The following is a 24160-nucleotide window of genomic DNA, read 5'->3' as shown; positions in this document are numbered from 1 at the left end:
AATAGATTAATCAATTCCCACAGAATGCCTTACAAAAGCAACTTTACCAGCACATGTGGGTGAACTCGCCAACATCCAAAGATTTCAGGCCATTTCAGAAGGTCTCCACAAATGCAATGTGTGCTTAACTACTGTGTTTGTTAGTTGCAAAAGAAGGAGCTTTGTTTGTGGGTCATTCCTAGTTCTGAGCCAATCTGAACACCCACCAGGTCTGGAGGGAGGGAAGGGCTGGCACCAGGCGCTCTGTGCTGTGCCTGGGAGAGGGCCCAGCATTCCTGAAAGAGTGGGTGGGAGTGTGGAACAGCCATCTGGCCACAATGGGGGAAGCCAGAGACACCAGGCTTTTTCTCAGAAAGCCTGCAGAGCCAAGAGGTTGAGCCAGGCACTGTCCAGTAGAGCCTGAGGGTAATCACACCTGCAGGTTCCTTTGAAGAGACAATCCCCACCCCCACATATGGTTTATCACAGGAGATTTCATTCATGTGGGTGGGTGGATAGATTGATAGATAGAGATTGCCCCATCCCAGGGGTTGGCAACCTTAAACAGTCAAAGAGCCACAAAGGTCCTAACCAAAAGCCCCCGTTCAATTCTGGAGCTGAACGAAAGTCTGGCTTCTTCATCCTAGTCTCCTCCTAGTATGGCGTCCTTTTTCCTCTGCTGACCAGAATTCTGGTTCCCCCACCATAGTCTCCTCTTAGCACGGCATCCTTTTTCATCTACCTGTCCTAACCAAAAGTCCTATCAATTGTGGAGCCGACCACCAACAGGGAGCCGCAGCAGAGGGATGAAAGAGCCACATGCGGCTCCAGAGCCGCAGGTTGCTGACCCGACTCATACCCTCCATCACAGATGCTGAACACGTTGCCAAGTATTTCCACGCCAGCATTGGCTCAATAACCAGAAAATGCCTTGCATCCAATATCCCACCATTTTAGGACTCCTGAAATTGCAAGGCTGGCTTCTGTTTCTGCAGCACAGAACTCCTCGTGGTGCGTTTTTATCAAACTGCGAAGAAGAATCCAAGCATTAAAACCTGAACTTTGGTCTGAGCTGCGGGGGATTACAAAGGCCATCAGTCTGTACCCCCATGATGCCATTCTGAAAGCCATGCCAAGGAGGGCCAGGCGTGGAAGCAACTCTGAGAGGCCTGAGCCCTGCCAAGAAGTCCTGCCCCAACTTCCCTGGCAGGGAGAGGGAGAAGAGCAGCCAAGGAGGCTCTCGTGGTGGGAAAACAGGAAGAGAGCAGAGAGTTCTTCAGAACAGTCGTAACTTTTATTCCTTGAATATTACAAAATACACCTGCAAGGTGTAGGCAAGGTAAGTCTCAAAAAACAAATTTGTCATGCTTTGTTAAAAATGAATTTCAAAAGGAGAAAGAAACACACTTAGCTTATTAGCTGGTTCCCCAGTGTTTATACCGAGGGATTTTGGAGGGCTCAAGTCCCAGTTATATGCATTTCGATCAACGTGAAATATCAGGTATAGACAACTTCATTTGCCCCCAGTATTCGCTTCTGCTTTCCAGGTGGGCTCTGTTCACATGTTCATCCGGAGTGGGTTTCAGCTGCCTGGGCCAAGCCTGCTCAGCAGGGCTGCCCTGATTGTTAGCCATCCAGGGAACTGGCCCCTGCCTAGCCATCTCCCCCCCCCTTGCTGACACAGACCCCCAAGGCTGAAGTCCAGCACTGGCTGGCTGAGCCTGGTAGGCCAGGGAGCTCACGGCTAGGGCTTTGCTTCCGTGGACAAGAAGCCCCTCTTCAAACCAGCCTCCTTGCCGGGCCTTTCGGGGTGAGCTTCGATGACACTTTCAGTCCATCCCTTTTTTCCGCTTGATATAATTGTGGGAAGTTCAGGGATGCTCTTTTCCCACAGAGACCAAAGCAATTTTGTCTTGTTTTATGAAAATCGTGTCCAGAATGTTCAGTGCGTTTCTCTTCTTTTACCTCTCTATTTGGACCAAGTCACCAAGACAGGAGGCTCCATATAACTGGGATGGTTTTCAGTTTGCCAGAAATTGGAAAGAGTAATTATAAGGAAAGGAATACGGGTTATATTCTGCAAATGATCCCTAATGAAGCAGACTTATGATAGAAGCAGCAGTCACTGGGAGAGAAGAGCACCAATATGACGGTCAGAGACTTTGGGTTCCACAGCTAGTGGCAAAAGGGAAAGCACACGGCCCAGGGTTACGATCCCCTCCTCTAACGAAGGAGCTCCTAGCATTAGACACTGCAGCTTCTGGTTATGGGTGCTCCTCTGCCCAGCTGGTGTGGCCCAAGGAAGCTGGAACCAATCAGCCTAGCTTTGCCTGGTCCTCAAAGGATGGATAGAAGAGCCCCTTCCCCAGGTTCCTCGGGGCTCTTGGGAGGGTGGCTGGGGCTCTGGGCAAGATCACCTCTCAACAAGACAGCGGCTCAGTGCTCTCTTTCCCTCCTGGGAAGATCCTGGCTCTAAGCCCTCTTGCCCAGGAGATGGGGAGGTTCTTCTAGGGGCACCTTTTGTTCTCCGCTGCTTCTGGTGCCACCGCAGGAGAAAGCTGGTGAACTAGCATAGCTGGCTCTTCTCTCTCTCAGGGTGGCTCAGCCGGCTGACCAGACCATCTGGGCCTCCTTTGGAGCAGGTAGCTCTCTCCCTCCCGGTATGAGGCAGAGAGCTCCCGGTTGGGTAGTCCCAGAGAGCTACCAGGAGATGAGAGCATGAAGAACTGTAGCTACAGTGCTGAAGAGTTTCTCCTCCATCCTTGGGACACAGCCTGCTTCATTGGCACAAGGGGGAAGGGCAGTCAGATGGTGTTAAAGGTGGAGGAGGAGGAGGAGGAGGAGGAGGAGGCCAGGTGCAGCGTGACTGCCTGGTTGGGTTAAAGCCTGGTAGTTAGAGGAGGAAGAGCATCTGGTGAAGGATAACGGCTCTCTCTTTCGCTCATGCTTAAAACTTTGTGCCTCTTCCCATCAGTTTGAGGACTGCAAAGTTGTAGGTGGCAGCAATGATGAATGTGAGCTGGAGGGCAGAAAGTGAGAAGGGAGGAGGTGAGATCAAAAGGTCCTGTGAAAGACACCCCTCTTCCCAAGCTCCCCTCGTGGGCCCCGAGAGCTTCAGGCATCTTCTGCACCTGCCTAGAGGTCTCCAGCCCCGCCCGCACTTCCCTGGCAGAAGAGACAGCAACAGCCCCAGTTGTGATTGTGAATTAATTGGAAGCTCCTTTCAGTGGTGCTGTCATTTCAGAATGTTGCTGTTTTGAATATTTGGGCTGAAAGCAATAATAACACTCCTGCCTCCTCCCTAACCCTAACCCTTGAATCAAAGGGGAAAGATCCAGGGGACCCTTGGCTAGACTTACCAGGGCCACAAGAGTAACGGCGGCCCCCACAAATGCGGCAATAAAGAGATGAAAGGTCATCTGGAACTGCAAGTAAACAACACAGAGAGGTCTAAGCCCCAATCCCTGGAGGATGGGGGATCAAGGAGATCTCAACCCCTCGGAGGACTGAACCCAGAGGTTGAAGGTCTGGCCAGGGTCATCCATGGAAGCACAGGTGGGTTTGCATTGGCCTGTGACCAAAGGAGGCAGCACCTTTCTCTAGGGAGTCAACCAACTGCTGGACAAAAGAGGCCTTCATTGATCTAGCAAGGCCGCTCTTCAAGATGGCAGATGGATTATCTTACCCATCATGTTGAATATTCAAAGTTGCGGGTGGGATCTTCTTTTCTCATCCACATATAAAAGTGAATGTCACCTCCAAAATAATGCCCAGATGATACCTTACATCCATTTTGTCCATCCATATAAATAATATGGATTGTTGCAAGAAGAGAGAACTTTTAGAGTCTGCATCAAGTCAAGAGGTTTACTCTTCTGAGCTGTCGGACTCGTGCTGGAGCCCATCCTCAAGGAGTGTGGATTGTCTTCACAATGATGGTTTTTACTAAACAGCAGTAGCTGACTAAGCTACTAAGATGTGTTTGGTGACTCAACTTTGTTTTTAGCAACCTGCTGATTGTCTTGAAACACAATGGATTATCCACAAACAGCAGATTGCCAGTACAAATTAGTAGTAACTTGGTTTTGATTATTGAGTTATCAAAGAAGGGTTTGAGGAGGGCAAATGAACAACATGAAGGTCCCAGTAGATCTTTGTAACCTGAGAATGGTCAGTTATGAACTCTCTGATACAAAGAGGGTGGGAGTCATCAGAATCACAACAGTCTGTAGCACTCTTGGCCTCTACCCCCTTTCAACCATCAGCTGCTGCACCTAAATTTCTCTTCTTGTTTCTCTGATCCCGGAGATGAGGTTGCCCCCCCCCACTCTGCTGGTTTTTCAGAAGAGCATGAAGACCTGGCTCTAACAACTGGCATGGGACCCAAGAAGGAGACCCAACTCTGAGCAATGGGGGGCTTAAACATGGTTTATTTTTGTACAGATTTCTATGTGGACTTTATTGATTGTTGTTGTTGTTGTTTTACTTTTTTACCACCCAGAGTCACTTAGACAATGAGATAGAGGAGAGGAGAGGGAGGGAGAGGAGGGAGGGAAGGAGGGAGGAGAGGAAAGAAGGAGAGAGGAGGGAGGGAGGGATGGAGGAAAGGAGAGGGAGGAAGAGGAAGGATGGAGGGAGGGTGAGGAGAGAGGGAGGGAGAAGAGAGGAGAGGAGAGAGAGAATAAAACTCTTTTTTTCCTTAAGGAACCTCCCCCCTGGTTCTTTTGGTTTGCTGGGGAAATCTAGCCTATCCTCCACTCCTTTGTGAAGCCGAAGACACTCACCTCAGCAGTCTTGCAGATGGAGAGGAGACTTTGGCCGCAGACTCTTCCTGGAGATGCATTCCAGGGCAGCACACCTGGGTGGAGCACAAGAGGTCCTGAGCACAGAGCAGCCTACCTCCAGCAGGCCAGGAGGACTACACGGATACGGGAAACCCCTGGCCTGAAACCCAGGCAAGAGCCCGCTGGACTGCTTCTCCCTAATGAGCTCCTCTGTCTGTCTGTCTGTCTGTCTGTCTGTCTGTCTAGAGACGCCAGGGGAGAGGGCTGGGGACAGTCGGGAGGCCTAACCACGTCCAGGCTTAACAACCCACTAAACCAGGGGTCACCAACCTTTCAGACCTCAGGAACCACTAAATTCATAATTTTAAATCCCGCGGAGCACTACTATGATCTGCCTAATGACCAGCTGGGTGTGGCTAGGTGGTCATGTGACTGGGTGAGTGTGGCCAACTCGATGTTACTCACGTCAAGGGGCATCTCGCCAGCCTCTACTCACCCCTCCCTCCCAGAGAACCAGCCAGGCCTGTACAGCCTCTGGATGATCTCATTTAGAAATCTCCTGTTTTTAGGAAGAAAGTTGCTTTTGCTACTCACCATACATTCTGGCATCAGCACACAGGTTGCCAATACTGGCTGAGGTCTTGGTGGGGTTGGCAATGGAGTTGCAGGTGGTCCAGGTGCTGAAGTAGACATAGACAGGGACGGCAGAGCAGGCCAGGACCAGAAGCCAAAGGACGGCCAAGATGTAAGTGATGCCCACAAACTAAAACAGTCAGAAGAGGCAAGGGTCATCACAGGTCAGGACCTTTGGCCAGAAGAGCATGAGACTGGAGATCTGCAGTCTGAGATGACTTCCCCACCTCTTTCAGCCGGAAAGGGAAGAAGAGACCCCTCCAGCACCAATGGGACTGCCAGGCATTGCAGCCCCCTGCTCACAGCTCTTGCTCTCCTCTCCCACCCAGGTCCTCTCAGCACAACTGGTGGCCAAGATGCTCTGTAACCTTCTCTCAAAAGGCTGAGTGTCTGCTGGGCCATAGCAGTTGACAACATGGAGCAGAGTTGTGACTGGGTGTCACATATAATCTGATCTATGAGCTAATTTAGAAAGCAGTGCATTTTAAGTGCAGAGATGCTCCCTTAGTTGCACACTTTTAAAACAGGGAATGCTAGTAAGTCTCTTCCCTCATCCCTGACACCTGCGCTTTCCTTTTCAGCGGCTGCTTTACGCTGAACCTGGCTGCAGTTCACAAACTTTCGCCCTTTACATTGGACCTTCAGACACTGCGTGCATCTCTGCAGACTTTTTGAAAGGAAGAAGTCGGCTCTCTGTCTTGCAAAGTGCGACCCCCATCCTCCCCTGGCCAAACTGTTTGAATATACTACTTGTTGGTTAGAGATCACAGCCGCAAGTATCTGAGCTCGTGCTTGATTGTGCAGAGAGCCCCCTCCCCAGGTGCCAACGACACTTTCCGGCTGGGACAGATCCTCAAAAAAAGGCACACTCAGTATGCCCAAGTGTATCAGGAACCTGCGTATAGCATCCAAGGGAGCCAGCCTTCCCATGCTCTGCTATGTCTGCTTCCAGGCTGCAGTGGTGAGAGAGTCTGGGGCGGGGGATGTGAAGCGTGTGTGACATTTAGCTGAGTGCAAGAAGGCATACTGAGCGTGCCTGAGGGTGAGCATTTGTCCAAGAGGTGCAGAAGTAAGTGATCTTGAAAGAAAACAGCACTTGGTCTGCTCTGTCTTTGTCTGAGCCAGGGAAGCTGCTGGGCTCTTCCAATGCAATTGAGCAATGCCTATGCTACGGATCCACCCCGGCTCCCCCATTTGCAAATGGCCCTCTACTCGTCCATAGTAGTCCCCCCACCCCCAGTCCCTCTAGCTCCCTGTACCCATGTGGCTGTTCTTTGTCCCTCCCCCTTGGGGGCTCTTGAGGAAGGAAGGCCAGGACTTCCAGGGGCAGAGTTGCCCAGTGCCACAGGCACTTCAGCTGGTGGGTCAAATATCGCTCAGAAGTACCCATTTGAGGCCTTCCCCATCGCTCAATGAATGCTTGGCATCTCCGCCCTCCTGTTTTCTGCAACACGTCTGGCATGACTGAGACACCCCAGCTGGAGTGCTTTGTGGGGAGGGCCCCATGCCCGACAGCCAGCCTTGGGTTGCAAAGGGACAGGGGTGTATCACCAGGCAGCCGAGGCTCAATCCTCCGGGTCTTCCTTGCAAAAAGGGGAGCACAGGGGGGGGGAGGGAGCCCTGCAGAGGATGCCCATAGGTTGAGTGAGCCAGTTAGTGCGGGCAAAGGCCGAAGTGAATGGGGCAGCTGGGGAGGTGTTAGGAGGGGCAGCATCCACCTGGCTGCAAGGAGGGGTGGGGTGGGGGAACTGCCGCCCTGTGCGGTTTTCTCTCTAAGATGCCACTGTCTCTTCCAGTGCAGCTGCTCCGCCTGTGCCTGGAGCCTTCTCAGGACCAGCCACCAGGCTGACCAGGGTTGCAGTCTCATGCCTTTCCTGCCCACGCCCAAACCAGCCAACCTGCCCCAGAAGACGCAAACTGCAGATAGATCACCTTGTCAGGATGTCCTAGCCATTTGCCCAAACAGTGACACACCAGCTCCCAAGAGTGAGCTTGACGGTGTCCTCTGGAACCCCTCCCCTTGTGGCCCCCTGTTACCGTAGCGCTGAGGCCCTTGCCACAGATGGTGGTCTTGTAGTCGCCAAAGATCTGCCTGACAGCGCCGGTGGTATAAAAGCCTTCGGCCAGGAGGAGGGCTCCGAAGAGGAAGAAGAAACCGGCGATTCCGTAAATGGCATATTGGAAATCATGGATCCTACAAAGGAAGGCCAAGTTCAGGAGTGGGGAGAAGGGCAGGAGTCCCATCCAGAGCCCCCTGCCCTCCTGGGAGTCAGGATTTACAAAGTGCTTGGTCCAAAGGCATACTCTGCATCAGGGGAGCCCCCTGTTTTGCAGACCGGAGATCCCTGGCAGAGCTTGGCGTTGGGTCACAGGACTCTGCCTGTCTCACCCCCCCCCCCAAGGCATAGCTGGCTGCTGCCCTATAGAGCCCTGCCTTGCCAGGTGAGCCCTAGTCACCATAGAGACCTCCAGCGGTGGCTTTGATGCCCACTCTGCCCTTACCAGTCCAGGATCTGTGAGCAGAGCCCGCTCCCTCATCTGGCTGGCCACCATTGCCCGTGGGCTGCCTCAGCCATGCCAGAGTAGCCATGCCAGCACTCAGTCCTGGACACGTCTACACTACCAACAGCTTTTGAAGTGATGGGTGCTGAATCAGGTGGCTGTGCCTTAATAAACCCTTGAAAGGAGCCCAGTCTGCGCAGCTGCAGCTCAGACGTTGGGCGTGAGAAGTGCAAGTTCTGCGGCCACCTGGCATCCCTGGCACAAGGCTCCGTCTGCCCACCCCGCTCAATGGTGACATGAAGGGGGCTTTGCAAAGGGTGCTTAATGGCACGGGGAGGGGCACGCTCCCTATAGAGAACTAGCCTGCAGCTATCTACTGTTCTATAGTAGATATATTAAAATTTGGAGTTTAACGAATAGCAATTAAAATTGATTAAAAATTAGTATTAAACTCAGGCATTCATATTTAAGTTATTTCTCAACTTGGTGTGCGTGGAGTACAACTATATTTTCAGTTGAATAAACTTAACAAAATTTCTAATTTTAAATACCCTTTTAGATCATTCTCTCCTTTTTTGGAAAATCACAGCCAACCCCTAACCCCTAGCTCAGGGCGGCCCAGGCACATGACTTGCCTCTCGGAAGTAAGGACGAGGGGAGCGTCTGGCAGAAGTTTGTGGAGGGGAGGCCCAGGCTTTGCTAAACCCCTGCCCTGCCCAGAGTACGCAGCCTTAGAGGGGAATACTTACACATCTACCAGGTACTCGTAGTCTTGGTAGTTTTTGGAAAAGTAGGTCTCGATCAGGTGCTCAGTGCCGGTTAGCGCTTCGTGGCCACAGCCACAAAACAGGGCTACTCCCAAGAAACACAGGCCTGTGGCTACCAGGGAGGCAAAGGGGGCTCCCACCAGGCACCTGGCACAGCACTCTAATAAACCTGGGCAGAGAAGGGTGGGAGAGAGAGACTGCCCGTTAGTCCTGGCGGCTGCAGCAGCAGCAGCAGCTGACAAAATGTTCTGCCCTGTGCAGAGAAGAGAGAACTTTTAGAGGCTGCATCAAGTCAAGAAGCTGAGACTGGATCCAAATCTGTGGGGCAACCGATCCTGGATCAATCTGAACAGCAAGCACTGGGGCGGGGGGGCGGCGGGGGCAGACAGAGCAGAAGCTGCTTCCAGAGAAACTGCCCCAGTTTTACAAAAAGGGCCCGAAGGACCGTTTTTCGGTTTGCATCCGGCTTTCCTCCCAAGGGGCAGTCAAAGAGGCCGATAACATTTTTTTCAGAAAATCCAGCTGTGACATCAGTCAAGGGATACCAACTTCAGAAATTTAGCCAGAGAGCCACATTATCCCCATCACATATTTTGCTTCCTGGCCAGTCACTGGCCTCCCCACCTTTTCCTGCAGGTGGGAGATCAAGAAAGAAGCAGGCAACCTCCCTTGGGAAAGAGCCACAGACTTTAGGACCAGGGGTCTGAGGGGGGGCAGCACCTTTACTGGCACCGTTTTGGCATGACCTCTTCTGGGACATGCATTTGTGCATAGGGCAGCTGATTATTTGGGGGATGTCCACTTTCAGATAATTTTCTTCTGGTTTCATCTGGTGTCAGGTATGTGTTTTAGTTTTCTTCCTTCCTCTGCTGGTCTTAAAAGTGACACTTGCTGAAAAAGGAGGAGTCCTTCAAGCAAAATTTGCTCTGGGATCAATGTCACCATTGTTTATTGTTCTTGGTGGGGGGGGAAGGGCAACACCTCTGGCTGTGAAGAACAGTTAGCAGGTTGCCTGACATTTAGCAAGATTTAAATCAAGTACTGACTTTTTCCCTGTCCGTCAAAGAAGTTGAATTTTGGATTGGTCAGAATCTGGAAACCTTGACATGTCTGTTTCATTTTAACTTTCTATCTGTTTGATGACGGCCTCTTCTAATGGCTCCAGGCAGCCCTGTGGATCCTTTACTCAGATGGTGCCCTCTTGGTCTTTCTAGCAGACACGGCTGCCTTTCAAGCTGAAACCAAGATGTGGCTTGACTCTTGGGGCGCTTGAGTGATTGGCCCATGCCTTGGAAGAGCTCCTGGGATCTACCTGAAGACATGAAACTCTGCATTTCCTCTGAATTGGATCACACTCTGCCCTCCCTCCGGCATTTTCACTGGCAGGGAGGAGCAATGCCTGAGCATTGGTGATGGACACAGGCCAAGGCCAGGACGGAGTTTTGCTCTCTGCTCTCTGCCCTGGGCCAGAAACTGGCCTCAACTCCCAAAGAGCTGCTCTCGTCTGTCTGATGAAAGCTCGCTCAGAACTCCAAGCTCCATCTGGAAGAAGAAAACCTGGACTAGAGAAGCAGGACAGAGATCCTTGCCAGACTGCTGTTTGTGGGTTTCGGAGACCCCGATCTGGGCCAAAGAGCCAAGGAGAAGCATGTTGCTTTGGACTGGAGAGGGTTGAGGTTAAGAAGGGCAGATTGAGAGAAGGGGAGCTACCTGGAGACCTCGCCTGTGCAGCTGTATCCAGGTTGGGATTCTGAGGACCAGAAGGTGGTGGATGTGTTTGGCTCTGGGGTTTTGGCTCAGGCACTTCACTAATATTATCTATATTACAAAAAATACAACAGTAAACCTGAGAATCCTCTACACAAGGCAGAAGCCCACCCCACTCCAGTGGCAATTCTGTGGCGGCTGGGTTTCCACCATCAGACTGAGAAGAGAGCCGGTCCTCCCCCACTTGGCCATCTCTCCGCATCTGTCCCCCCCCCCCACTCCAGGCGCTTTCCCCATTCCCCCTCCCTCTCCTTCTCCACTCCCTCTTTGTCCCCGGGTGTTTTTCTCAGCCCTGAAGAATGAGCCCATCAGAAGCCGCTGGGGCCAAGGGGCAGCCTTGCAAGCTGTACTGATCTCTGGGTGGCACGGAGGAAGACAAGGGGGATTTGTTCTGCACACTCTTCTCTCTGCCTGGGCTGGGGAGGAAAGGGGGATCAGCAGAGAACAATGGGGCCCTCTTTTCTTTGCCCTTCTTTGGGACCAGCCTTCCCCCGTTCTCCTCAAATGGGGTGTGGAACAAGTGCCCGAGGCCTCAAGCCAGCAGGTTCCCCACTTGGGACCGGCATCTGATAGGCGCACTGCAGTCATGATCACCATCCTGCCGCCTGATAAGCCCAAGTGCCCTCATCCTTCTGCCTCTTCCCCCCCCCCCCACCTGTCCCACAAACGCCATGCGAGCAGGGCCCCATCTTCGCCCAGTGAACAAGGAGCCTCCAGCCGGATACCTAAGTCACTTCGTTCAGGGTTGTCCAGCTGAGCCTGCTCCTGCTGTCCTTTGGGAAAGGTGTGTTGGAAGCCTGAGCACCCATGGAAAAGTTGTGGACGGGGGCCTCCGCCTGTCCCTCCTTTGCCTACTGCACCTCTGCAGCCCCTGCAATGGAGATGATCTTCACACATGGGAGGAAGCTGTCTCTAGGCAATGCTTCCTCCTCCACCAGAGTTCCAAGAGGACAAGGAGGGACCCACCATGGCCTGAAGACAAGGCAGAATGCCCTGTTTGTTCTCTGGAGCTTATGGGAATCAGCCCGGTGGGTCTACGGAGGGGCTGACTGGGGAGTCCCCTTTGGGGCTTTGAGCCGTGAGCCGTATGCAAAGACGGGTGTCCTGCACCCACAGGGGGATTGTGACGGGAGGCTGGATGGAGTCCCCTTTGGGCACAGGAGAGGTCAGAGTGGCTCGACCATGTTCTGGCTCGGCTGACCTGCCTGGCGGCTTCTGCTTGGCCACTCTGGGGGGAGAACGTTGGGCTGCAGATGCTTCGGGGGTTTTGTTATTTTGTTCTTGCAGGCTAAACTCAATATCCAAGCAAAAAACTGGGTCTAATAAAATATGGAAGTAAAGGTGAAGGATTGTTCAACTCTGCTGGGTCTGCTTCCAGCATGAGATGGATGGTTGGATGGATGGATGGATGGATTGGTTGATTGACTGATTGATATCCTGCTTCATTATTTTTACAAATAACTCAAGACAGTGAGCCTACCTAACATACCTTCCTCCTCCTCCTCCTATTCCCCACCACAACTATCCTGTCAGATGGGTTGGGCTGAGGAAGAGGGACTGGCCCAATGTCCTGCTTTTAGTTAGGACTCATACTGGTCTAAGCATCTCTATGCTCTCTAACAGATTTTGGATAGGTTGGTGGCCCAGAGGGAGCCACAGCTGCAGCATGGCAGCCAAAAGGCCCTTCTCTGCCTCCCGGGGCTTTCTCTCTTGGCCCACCTCTTGCCTTCCACCAGCCTCGGGGTAACCCACTAAGCTTACATAATGGCTTGGGTGGTGGTGGGGGGGGTTGGTGGAGAAGATGACAGAAAGAGGCTCTTGTGTGAACACAATCTCCAGCCTTGTTGTGGAGGGCAGAACAATGGACACAAGAAGACAAGCAGGATGAGCCTCCCCAAGGCTTGAGCTCAATACTCTCCCCCCCCCCACACGCATACACATAGGGCTGTGTTGAATCCAGAGGAGCTCTGGCTGGTACCAGCAGTGGGGAGAAGAGGCGTGGGTGCCATAGGGACAGAGATGGGTGGGGGGACAGCTTGGAGCTGCTTTTCCAAGGCTGTTTTGACAGAGGCCAAAAAAGACACCCTCAAAGTGTTTCAGGGAGGAGGAGGAGGGATGAGGGCTGGGTTGATGCCAATTCAGAGCTTTCTCCTAAATGTTGTGGGAAGGAAAGGAGGCATCTTTCAGCCTGCAGAGAATTGGTGCTGAGCTCACTCTGACCTTGGCTTCAGCAGGAGAGCGGAGTGGCCTAATGATCTCTCCGGTCCTCTTCTGGTCACCTTATGTCCTCTCACTGTCCAGAGACACAGTGGCAGGAAAGAGCACATGGCAGGAGCCCCTTCGGCCTAGCTTTACAGGCCCTCTTAGGATGGGAAGATGCCCAAAGGACCACTTTCCAGGTGCAGCCACCGCCTGGAGGGGTCTGCAGGGCCAGGCATTTCCACTAAGAGCCTGGGGAGCAATGGGAATTTCTGAGACCTCCAGCAGATCTTTGGCTAGGCAAGAGAAAGGCAAGGCGGCTGGAGCCACTCCACATGGGACTAAATCTTTCTGCCTGGGCAACCACCAGCCCAGGGTCACTGGGAGATTTGGTGAACCTGCACATCTGGCCACCTGCCACCCCAAGGACACTCACATGAGAAAAGGGCTGCTGAAAGGGCCTTGCCTCCCCCACCCTCTGTGAAATGGAGCGGAAGCTGCTATTCTGCAGCAGGGAAGTGGGGGGCCCTTTTGGCCGATCGGATGGAAGACTCCCCGGCCAGGAGCACTTTGTGCCTCCCTAGCCAGCTTTCCCCCCCCCCCAGAGGAGTGTGTGGCCCTCAAATGGAAGTCCCTGCACTTCAGGAAAGTGAACAAGCCTTCTGATATTTGCAGATAGGGGGTTTATCATGACTTAAATTGGGGTGGAAGCCGTTCCAAGAATGTGTTTGGACAGCAAGGTGTAAAATAAATAAATAAATAAATAAATAAATAAATAGTAATTAAAACAAAACCCCAGAAAACAATTCAAATGGAGGTGTTTACAATGAAGTAGAAAAGGTGCAGCGTAATGAAGCCAGAAGGAGCACTTGGGGGGGGCATGTTCAGCTCATCCCGTACCCTCAGCACCACCACCCCCAAAAAAATTCTGCCTGCAGCTTGCACACAAGGACGTCTCTTTCTAAGTGAGCCCATTGCAGCCCTGTTTAGGCTCAGCTGAGCAGGCAGGCACAGCCGCTGCAGAAGAGCCCTTGGCTGGCCCACCCACCCAGATACCAGGCTGGCTCTACGCAGCTGAATTAGATACTCAGCTGCGTGGCCCCATCTGATCAGAGACGCTCCGATTTGGAAGGAAGTTTAAAGTCATCTGGTCAACTCCCTGCTCTGTGGAAAATCCACTCTGAGAGAAAGCATTGCTGTGAGTGGCCTTGATCCTAGACTGCAGAATGGGTCCAATGAGCCCCTCCTGTTCTGCTGATGGAGGAGATGATCTAACCTTGTAAAGTATTCCAGACCTACAGAGGGCACCTGCAATCTTTGCTTCTTATTTCTTCTCCTTCTGGGGCACATGCTTGGCTTACTTTTAAGGGATGGGAAAAATACTGGGGGAGGGAGGAGGAAAGAGTCTGTGCAGGAAGGAAACGGGGGTATGAAATGCTAGGAGCAGGTAAACCGTCTGCAAGAGCAGGGCAAGCATAAGGATCACTCCTCGCCTTCTGAGGGGGGTTGTACATGGGGGGGGTGCTCTCTTCTTGTTCAGAAAAATGTAATTTTATGTGTCCATTTTATTTTTACAGCCATATATTCATGATTTAATATTGTACTGATGTTGGCTGTTTTGTTTTACATCTTGGCACACATCAGGCAGCCTGGCAGGGGTGGGAGGAGAGCTAAGCATCCCTGTGCAACTTGGGAATTGCTGGCAGGGGTGGACGGAGACTAAGAAGCTGCACCCTCTGAACATGGGAAAAGCAGAAGCCAGGAGCTGCTAAGAGCTCCTGGGTGTCCTGAGAGGCCTGGAAGATGCTTGAGCTGCCAGCTGCCTCTCGAGTGGGGGGCATCGTGGGGCTGCTGCTCTGGCCAAGGAATCCCGACTCAGAGACCCTGCAAGAGCAATGAGGATGTCAACAAATTCAGCCAGACTGCATGGAAGGGGCTGAGAAGAAAGGCCTGACGGGGGTTAATAGGGATGCCCATTCCGGCAGGAGGAGGAGGATGGCGATGAAGATGCCTAAGTTTAGTCTGCTATCCCTACAGAAAGAACTCCTGTCTGGCACAGCATGACAACCTCCTTCTATGAGCTCTAAGAATAAAAAGACCCACAAAGCTTAACTACCCATCCATATCTTCCCCGGTTTCCCTTCCCTTCCCTTTCCTCATCCAGAACCCTCTCCCTGCCTCCTGCTTGCCCCCCATTCTGCAGCTTCAGCTGAGAACTTGGCCTCCCTGAGAGCAACTCACTCGGACTCTTACCTTCCCTCAATTGCAGTGCACCCAGACCTCCAAAGAGATTTTTGACACCGTCTCAAAGACCCCCTTCCTGGAAAGGGATCAGGTTCAAACTAGAGGACTACGCAGGAGGGAATGCTGAGCCTGGATGGAGATTCGGGAGACACTTCCTAAATAGTTTGCCAGTCACTGCCACGTCTTGGGTGCTAAAATGTCAGTTTTAAATTTTAAGTAAATTAAAAATCCCAAGTGTCCAAAAGAAAGGGCATTAAAAATCCCTTCAGCCCAGCACGGTTTTTAAATGGCAATACGGTGATAATAGCCCAGCTTCTTAATTGTAAGTTCTCCCTAACGGAGAAGGATTAGAGGCTTCCTTGGATTTGCCAACTTACCCATGGTTTCAGGATGCAAGTCACGGTACCTTTGGTCTTTTCCCGCCTTTGCTCAGCTAGAAGAACCCTTCGTGGTGTCCCGTTGCCTTCTCTCCTTCCTTCCCTCTGGTGACTGTCCTGTGCACCAGCAAAGAAAAGGGCTCTTGGGTTGACAGCCAGCCCCCTTAAAGAGCCAGCCCCCCTTCATCCGCTCCACCCCTTGGACTCTCCCCTCTCTCTTAACCCTCCTTTGGACAGTGAGCGTGTGCATTTCTTAGTATGGCACAAGCCAGTTTGCTCTTCGTGTGCTTCCAACAGCCTTGGGGGCTACTCTTTGTGATATGCCTTTGGCCACCGTAGGAACAGAAAGGGCAGCCAGATCCAGCTTTGGGCTCTTCTGGTGCTCCCCACAAACATTTGGGGTGGGGGTGGGGATTGTAAACTCTGATAACTGTGCTTCACTTTGGTCTTTCTATGGCTAATCTTTTTCTGGCAGCATCTCTCCATGTTTCCAGTCTTCCCTGTAGAAACCACCAAGGTTTGGAGGCGCAGGACCTGCACTGCCAAATGAGCAGTGGTGAAATCTAATTTTTTTTTTACTATCAGTTCTGTAGACGTGGCTTGGTGGGCATGGCAGAAGGATGCTTCAAAATCTCCATTCCCACCCCACTCTGGGGCCAGCCAGAGGAGGTATTTGCCGGTTCTCCGAACTGCTCAAAATTTCTGCTACCAGTTCTCCAGAACCTGTCAGAAGCTGCTGGATTTCACCCCTGCAAATGAACCTCTTGGATGACAGGCAAAGGCTCGACAGGCCAGGACTTCAGCCCCAGAGAGGACTTTGGGCGTTGAAGGCCATTCAGGAGTCCCCATCTCCAGTGGCATTCAGAGATTCCAGTCTGTCTTCTGTTTGCAGTTAGCCCATACCAAGTAAATCTAGTAAAGTGAAGGGAGCAAAACAAATGAGGGAAAGTGCAAAAGGAAAGTTGCTTTGGAAGCAGTTAAGGCAGGGATGTAGAGCTGGCATGAAGCCAGGTGGGTGACCCGGAAATAAATACCCGCCCCCAAGCAAGCAAAGGTGGCCACTTCCGAATATCTCACTGGGACAAGCCAGTAAATTTTAACTTTTTGAGTTAACTTTAAAGATTTTAAAAAAACCTCCTTTGAAATGCCAGCAGTTTATGCTAAGACATCAGCTAATGGGGAACGTCGGTCCAAAAGTTTCTTCCAAAGACGGGGGCCCTCGACCCTTCCAAGACTGCTAGGATCTCCCGGGTGGCGCATTTCCCGTGACTAACCCTGGCCTTTCGGGGGCGGGAGCGGTTCTATGGGAAGGTCCCGCCTTGGCTGAGAACGGGGGCTGTCAAGAATTCGAGCCAGCAAAGACATGATCAGGGGTCGGAACAGCCGTCCACGCCAAAGCGGACTGTCCTGGGGATGGGAGAAGTAGATCCGGGCTACGCTTATCCAGACGACCGTTATGGGGCAGCTGGACTTTAGCTGCCTTCCGTCCTCATTCCTTCTCCTCCCGGATTAACAACGTCTCCGGTTGCAATACTTGCTCCAAGGGGAGCCCGCGGGGCGGAATGGGGGGCATGATGCTGCCGCCCTCTTTGCCTCCCCCTCCCTGCCTTCCGCCCTTGCTCCCCAGAGTTCTCGAGCCCAGCGCGTCCGTTTGCTCTCCAGGGGCCTCTGGTTGTCTCTGGAGGAAAACCTGCCCACCCCGGCGCTATCCCTAGTTTATCCCGGCGACCCTCTCTGGGGTCAGGGTCGGGCGCAAGCACTTCGGATTTCCGACCTGCGACCGGCAGGGGGCAGCAGCAGCCGTCGCGCAGAACCAGCTACTGTTTTAGGGCATCGCCGGTGCTGCTGCTCCAGGGACTCCTGTGTTCTGGCGTCCATTCTTGGGGGTAGAAAGTCTGAGGCAGGGGTGAAATCCAGCAGGTTCTGACAGGTTCTGGAGAACCGATAGCGGAAATTTTGAGTAGTTCGGGGAACTGGCAAATACCACCTCTGGCTGGCCCCAGGAGTTGGGTGGGAATAGAGATTTTACAATATCCTTCCCCCAGGAGTGGGGTGGTAATGGGGATTTTGCAATATCCTTTCCCCAGGAGTGGGGTGGGAATGGGGATTTTGCAATATCCTTCTCTCAGGAGTGGGATGGGAATGGGGATTTTGCAGTATCTTTCCCCTACCATGCCCACCAAGCCACAGAACCAGTAGTAAAAAATTTTTGGATTTCACCACTGGTCTGAAGGGTCTTTGAGGAGGAGCTTCCTTCTGCAATCTAGCTGTCTCCATGTACACACATGGAGGGGAGGGAGGGAGAAGCAAGCAGCCCCCTCCCCACTCTGCCCTAAGGCATTGGATGCACAGGCTGGCGTCCTTCCTTGACTCCCATGCTTTTTCTCCATAGAAAGAGAGCTCCAGCTATAATTGCCCCCTCTCATCAGTGCCCCCCCTAATGTTGCTGGGGTCTGAACTAAGGGCCATCCACAGTGAAGCCTGCTGCTGACCTTCCCAGGACACTCTGATTCAGCAGGCAGGCAACATCCCCTCTCCTCCCTCCCTCCCTGGAGCGGAAGGAACCCCATCCTGCATGCATGTGCCCACCCTGGAAAGGAAGACCAAAGACCCTCTGCACTAAGTGTGGCTCTGTGTGCTAACTCCTCTCTCTCTTCCCTTCCATCCTTGGAGGGAGACCAAGCCATAATGGGGGGGGGGGAGGCAGCTGCGTATGAGGCACCAATTAATTCAAGACACATTGCAGAAACAGCTGATGAGAAGACATCGGTCACAGGCACTGGAGACCTTGGATGGCAGGCAGGACTGCTGAGAGCAGAGCTCTCTGCCCAAAGCCACCCAGCGAAACACCATTAGGAAGCAGAGGCAATAGGGCTGCTCCCACTCTTGCTTGGGGGGGGGGAGCGTCAAGGCTCACTATTTGCCCCATAATGGGAGGTGCTCTTCCCGAGTCCAGAATATTAAAGGGAGACCAGTTGCCCCCTCCCCCCTCCCCAGCTGCTGCAAAGCCGCTCTGAGCCCCATAAGGGCCCAGTCAGTCCCACGGCTGCTTCTGGCTGGTGGTCTTGAAGCTCCAGGCTCATTTGCACTGCTTATCTCTGGACCCAGGCTCACCCTCGGAGTGGCCATTGTTGGAGGAGGGGGAGGAGGAGGACTGCTTGGCCTCTACCACTACAGCTAAGAATGATTCTTGCCTAAAATCCAGGCAGCTGCTACCAGCACACCAGATGTACCAAAAGTCACTCTGGTCTCTTCCTGAGCAACAGAAAATGGGGGCAGTTTGTGAGCCAGTGGAAGGAGGAGGATGCTTGAGGGAGTAGCACATTTACACCTTGAGCAGGGCTCCGCCCCCCCCCCCCCCCACATGCTCCTCTTCTGCACCTGTCTGAATGGAGAAGGAAGACCTGGTTGTCTTTTTAATTGAAGGCATCTGTCACAGCCATCTATTTAATAAGCAAAGCTGAGCTTGGTGAACAGTGGAATGGTGGGGGGGGGAGGAGGAGGGAGGAATGGGTTGTTAGGTTGCCCTCCTTTTCCTCTTGACTCCAGATGGCATAAAAATTACACACACACACACAAACACACCCTTTTTCAATTGCTTCCTCCATGGGCCTGGCACACCACTGGACACATTTGGCAGAAATAAAATGAGAAAGGGAAATGAGAAAGACAAGACTTATTTCAACAGCAGCCATGGAAATTCTCATCTCTTCTTGGTTCCTCCATCCTTGGGGCTTACGAATTGCCATGGCAACTAGGAGGCCTTCAGCCTCCCACTGCCAAGCAGCCTTGAGAGGCAACTTCACTGCTGGTGTGAAACTTAAAATAGAGGGAGGGAAGAAGGGGCAGAGAGACCAGGGCTCCCTCCATGACAAGAGGGCTCCACAGCACCCTGGACAGCAGATCTTCCTCCACTCCCTCCAGTCCTTTGCTTACAATCAGTTATAACTGATTGTATCGATTTGGTGACCCAGTTACAGTGGCTGGATCCACATAACATCTGAAACTAAAATAAGGTTGCATAATTTGTAACTCCTTTTCTTGTATGAACCCGGACAAGGAAGCAGTGATTCAGTTAATAGCTATTAGCATGCTGAGCTGCCTGTGTTCCATTTCCCTTCCCCAGCCAGGACCCATGTGGCTTTCAGCAAACACAGGATTCAAAATTAAAACTCTGGCATGGGAAGATCGTTTCAGGGAAGAGCCATGGTGTCTGAGAGGACAGTCTGGCATCACGGAGATCCTAATTCTCCAGTCAGATCTTGGGCCAGCGTGAAAAAGTCTCCCATCTGAAGGCTGAAAGAACCTCTCTTCTGCCAGGACACAGGGAGGAATGGAGCGCTGTCTCTAATGCCAGCCCTCCATCCTTCTGAGATCTGAAGGGAGCTTGCCCACTCCTCGTTCAAAGAGCAAGCATGTCATAAACTCAAGCCAGGAGGGGAGCTCCCTGGTTGGTGCCTCTGCAATCAAGGCAGTGGCCACCTCGGGCAGAAGCCAGCAAGAGGACTCAGCCAGAACGGTGGACATGGAGTTCCTTGAATCCCGAGGGTGTCAAAGCAGGAAGACTCCTCTAGCAATCAGCCAGCCGCTCTCCTTTGGGGCTCTGAAGCTTGGAAAGTTCAGCCTGGAAAAGTGAAGATGCAGCAGAATCCTCCCAGAGTCAGCAGAACAGGAGAAAGTTGCTCTTTGCGGCCAAAGATGTCCCTTTCTCCTCTGGACAACGGCCTCTAGGCCAGAGGTGGTGGCCCAGGCAGACCTTTCCAAGCATCCCTCTGGCTTCTCCCGCTCGCTCGGTTTGCTGCCTCCTCCAGTTCCCAAGCTTTTTCTCTCATGGCTTTGCGTTCCTTGGTCTCCTGTCCAAGTGAGAAAATCCCAAGGCAGAAGATAGAAGAAGGCCAAGTCGGGTCACATTTGCCTGGACTGTAGATGAGCACTAATGGGCTTACCTGCTCCCTGTACAGAGCAGGGCTGATCATTTGATAATCACTAATCACTGTTAGAAGAAGGCAGGAATGTCCATGGAGATTCTCAGTCATGCAGGTCATGGGTGCCCCAAAAGTGCTTTTTTCAAAACTTCCTGCTTTTTCTTTGAAGACGTTTAGCTTCTCATCCAAGAAGCTTCTTCAGTTCCTCCATTCCCCACCATCCAGTCAGAGCTGGAAAAGTTTCTTAGACGAGAAGTGAAACGTCTTCAAAGAAAAACCAGAAGGACTTGAAAAAAGCACTTTTGGGACAGGAAGGCAGGAAGCAGCTGAGGCTTAACGGAGATGCTTAGGAGAGCCTCCAGACTCCTGGTCATGCCAAAGACAGATATCAGGTCCTCCTTCTCGACCAGCTTAATTTCCTCACTTCAGTGAAAACACCAAAGGTCCATTCCATCTCTATAGGGCAGCAAGGAGAGGCTATGGGGTGGAATGGAAGATTCAGAGAAGTTCCAGCAAAGTTCCACATAGGCCGAAGCATCTGCAGCTTCATGTCTTTGAGCGCAGCTGCTTCCCACTTGGCTCAGGCCTTGACTGTTTCTGGCTCATTGGAGCCTGCAGGCAATTCCCACTGAAGCCACCCGAGTATTTTTAGCTCCAAACAGAAAGAGCAAAAGTGTCCTCATGTTGGCCAAGATCTCCAAACTGGGATTTTAAGACCCAAAGGTCCTTTTTCAAGAGGCAACTGGACTTTCTTGGAAGACATTTTGCTTCTCATCCAAGAAGCTTCTTCAGTTCTGAGAAGAGAAGAAGAACATCTTCAAGGAAAAACAAAGTCCAGTTGCCTCTTGAAAAAGCACTTTTGTGGTAACCATGGCCTGAATGACTGAGATTCTCCATAGACTTAGTGGTGCTTTCAAGACCTCTCCTCACGTGGCCAGAGCACCATTGGGATGGTGTTGAGCTCCAAGCTCAACACCAAGGTAATCTTGCAGAAATGCAATGGCAGGTGTGTGATTCCCCCCATGGGTTTTCCATGTGCCTCGTCAGCAGAGCCCTGTGCGGGCTGCCTGGTTTGTGCTTGCAGACCAAAGACCAATGTGATGGCAGAAGCTGTGAAAAGAGGCAAATGGAGCCGCTGGTAGTGGCCAGAGAATCTTGGGACAATGTCCAGCCTTACCTTTGCAACCCAGCAGACTCCCAAAGGGGGCTTGCTCTGAGAAGAAACACGATCCCATTCTGCCTCTTCTGGGGAGGGGGTGTTCAATGCAGCCACAGGCTTCCCCCAATGACCAAATTCCAGTTGCTCTTTTGAATGGAAAAGGGTGTGCAGGGAGAGATTTCCACTGTGGAAGGATTGCCCAGCAGGAAGAGGCAAAAGCTTTGGAGCCACACCGTTTGCGGCTGCCTTCCTGAGTCAAACAGCTCATGGTGGCTCATGGCGCTGGCCCAGACTCTCTTAATGGGTAGGGGCATGCAGTCTGTAGCTGGGTAGCACTGAGCAAGGAGTATGCCTGACCTGTGCTGGTTACTCAGGGCCTTTAGTGTCTTTGGCTGTGTTGTGGTCCGCCAGCAGCTGCAGAGCTGGCAGCGGAGTCGGACAGTGAGGAGGCTGGGGAGGACAATGGGCCAGTCCTGGAGGCTGGGGAAGGCTCGGATGAGGGCTCTGCGTTGGAGGCAGAGATGAGGCCAGGGCCATCTGGGAGCGATGTGCAGACTCCGGAGTCTCCAGAGGCGGATAGCAGAGAGGCAGAGGAACAGGAGGAGCCAGCTCCTAGTGCACGCATGCGAAGAACTGCCAGAAGGCAAGAGCAGCTAAAGCAAAAAGGATGACTTGGGAGTAAAGCCAGGATATGATTGGCCCCTCCCAGGAGGCTTAAAAGAGCAGCAACGAACATTGTTACATTTGTTTCTTGTAGGCATTTCTTGCTTCTGAACTTTTGCCAAGAAAAGCCTTTGGCAGGGTGCCAAAGGAGACAAAGGTTGGTGATAAGGCCGAAGGACTGTTTATGAAGAATTTGTTTTGGACTTAATTTGGACTAAGCTGAGAATGAAGTAATTCTCAGTTGTTCTAATAAAATATGTTTGTTTAGGACTGATTGTGTCTGGTAATAACTACTTGGGCCTTGGTCACAACAGACTGGCACTGAAGGAACTGGAGGAGAGCTTGAGCATCGCCCTGTGGTAAACCGGACGGTCTTTGTCCTGCTCAGGTGGCACACATGGTGGCCTCTTCTGCTTCGGGACTGTGCCCCATCTTTCTGAATAAAAGAGCTTTTCCCCCACAGCCTTGGCTAGCAGGAAGGAAATGGTGGAAGCCTTCACACGTGGACAGAGCATCTCTGTCTCCTCCATCCTACCAATCATAGTGATTTCATGTCCAGATAGCCATAATGAAACCTTTCTGAGAAATCCAATGTCTGAGCATTTTTAATCCAATTTTCTTCAATGTGATAACTTCCTTTTCCAGTGAAATAAAGATGCTGGGGTCCCAGGACAAGTGGCGCTTCCACCAGCAGCTCACTTCCAGGAATGTCCACCTGCTAAAGGATGCTGGAGTCCCCCTGAAGCCCTCGAAAGGTATGAGAGCATGCAGGGTCAGTAGGTGCGCCCCATAGCTCCCCGTGGCTGGAGGCCAGTGCGTGGTGGAGCAGAGGGGTGCATTCATGCCTTCTTTGGCCCATTTTTCAACCATGCGGTGCAGCCAAAGAGAAGCGGCTCATGTTGCTTTTCCCCAGAGCAAGCCAAGGAGCAAAGGCAGGGCATTGCAGGTGCCACTGGGCAGTTGTCCCATTTCTCTTTGCCCGGCTTTAAGCATTTCTTCTACTAAACTGCAAGGCTGGAAGGGCAGAGAGGGGCACAGATCTGCAGGTGGCCCACTGGCATTGTCACCTTGAGCTGGAGTTGCTGGTCCACCTCCCAAATGACAAATGATTGTCCTGCTATCATGTGCTAATTTTAGCCTTGCAGTGGGAACAAACAGCACTGCAATCTTTTTTGGAATTCACCTGAACTGCTGCAAATGCTCCTGTCTTTCTTCAGAGTCCCCTGTGGTTTGGGAGTGATTTTCTCTTATTACTTCTTCCCTCCCTGGAGAACTGAAAGATTAGGAGGGCGTGCTGAACTGAACTGAAAGATTAGAGGGTCCGGGGGGGGAGGGGAGTGTTGAATTCCAAGCAGATAGTTGTGCTTTTTGCCATCCCAGCCCTAGCCATTCCCAAGGGCCCAGTCACCACCTGCCCACTGAGCAGGATGGGGAAGTCTGTCCTTCCTTTGTTTTTGCTAAAGGCGTTTCTGCAGATCTTAAGCAGGGATGGGGCTGTTAACCTCAAGACTATCTCAGAAAGTTGCCTTGCACTTCTCTTCCTAGGGGGATCTTCTCTGAAGGTGGGTCTGACTCGCTTCTCCCGCCACAGTTTAGAAAGGCCGTTGCACCTTCACACATTTGCTGCGTCACAATACCCTTATAGCATGCAGAATTAGCCAATGTTTCGGCACAATAATTTTAATCTGCCAAAGCACTGGCCCACCCATGCAAAAGGCTAAACCGGGGGTCAGCAATCTGTGGCTCCGGAGCCACATGTGGCTCTTTGGGACCTCTGCTGTGGCTCCCTGTCGGGTTATCCCACCACTGGCTGCCCCGCCCCTCACCCTCCCCTCCCCTTCCAGTCACTCCTGAGAAGGTAAGGGCAACGACAGGGGAGGGAGAAGCGGCTGGGGCAGAGACAAAGATACAGAAAGAGGGGAGACAGAAAGAGACAGAGAGAGATACGTGGGGGGGGAGGGGGGAGAGAGATCAAAAGGGTTTTGTGGTTCCCGGTGTATCGATTCTCTGCCCTAATGACCGGCTGGGTAGGTGTGGCTAGGGGGGGTGTCAGGTGACTGGTGGATGTGAGTGACGTTGAGTTGGCCATGCCCACCCAGGTTTTGTGGCTCCCGGTGTTTTCTTTTCTGTGGGAAATGGGTCCAAATGGCTCTGAGTGTTT

General features: G+C 52.2%; 1 protein-coding gene across 2 annotated transcripts; it reads right to left on the bottom strand.

Annotated features, from left to right (window-relative positions):
• Positions 1-1251: 1251 nt before the first annotated feature.
• On the bottom strand, positions 1252-15401 carry PLP1 (proteolipid protein 1). Of its 2 annotated transcripts, none has more exons than XM_034441798.3 (7): positions 15253-15401; positions 8648-8834; positions 7329-7590; positions 5358-5526; positions 4764-4837; positions 3339-3404; positions 1252-2998 (listed from the first exon to the last, which is right to left on the bottom strand). In XM_034441798.3, the coding sequence occupies exons 1-7, from the start codon at positions 15254-15256 to the stop codon at positions 2927-2929; spliced, it is 834 nt and encodes a 277-aa protein (XP_034297689.1). In that variant the 5' UTR covers positions 15257-15401; the 3' UTR covers positions 1252-2926. The 2 variants fall into 2 exon arrangements, with proteins under 2 accessions (XP_034297689.1, XP_034297690.1); XM_034441799.3 differs by having other exon boundaries at positions 7434-7590.
• Positions 15402-24160: the final 8759 nt, after the last annotated feature.

The sequence above is a fragment of the Pantherophis guttatus genome, chromosome 12 (genome assembly GCF_059756535.1).
Source record: "Pantherophis guttatus breed Tessera chromosome 12, ASM5975653v1, whole genome shotgun sequence".
Lineage (NCBI taxonomy): Eukaryota > Metazoa > Chordata > Lepidosauria > Squamata > Colubridae > Pantherophis > Pantherophis guttatus.
Note: the sequence above shows the minus strand (reverse complement) of the source record. Positions and strands in the feature narration are given on the sequence as shown.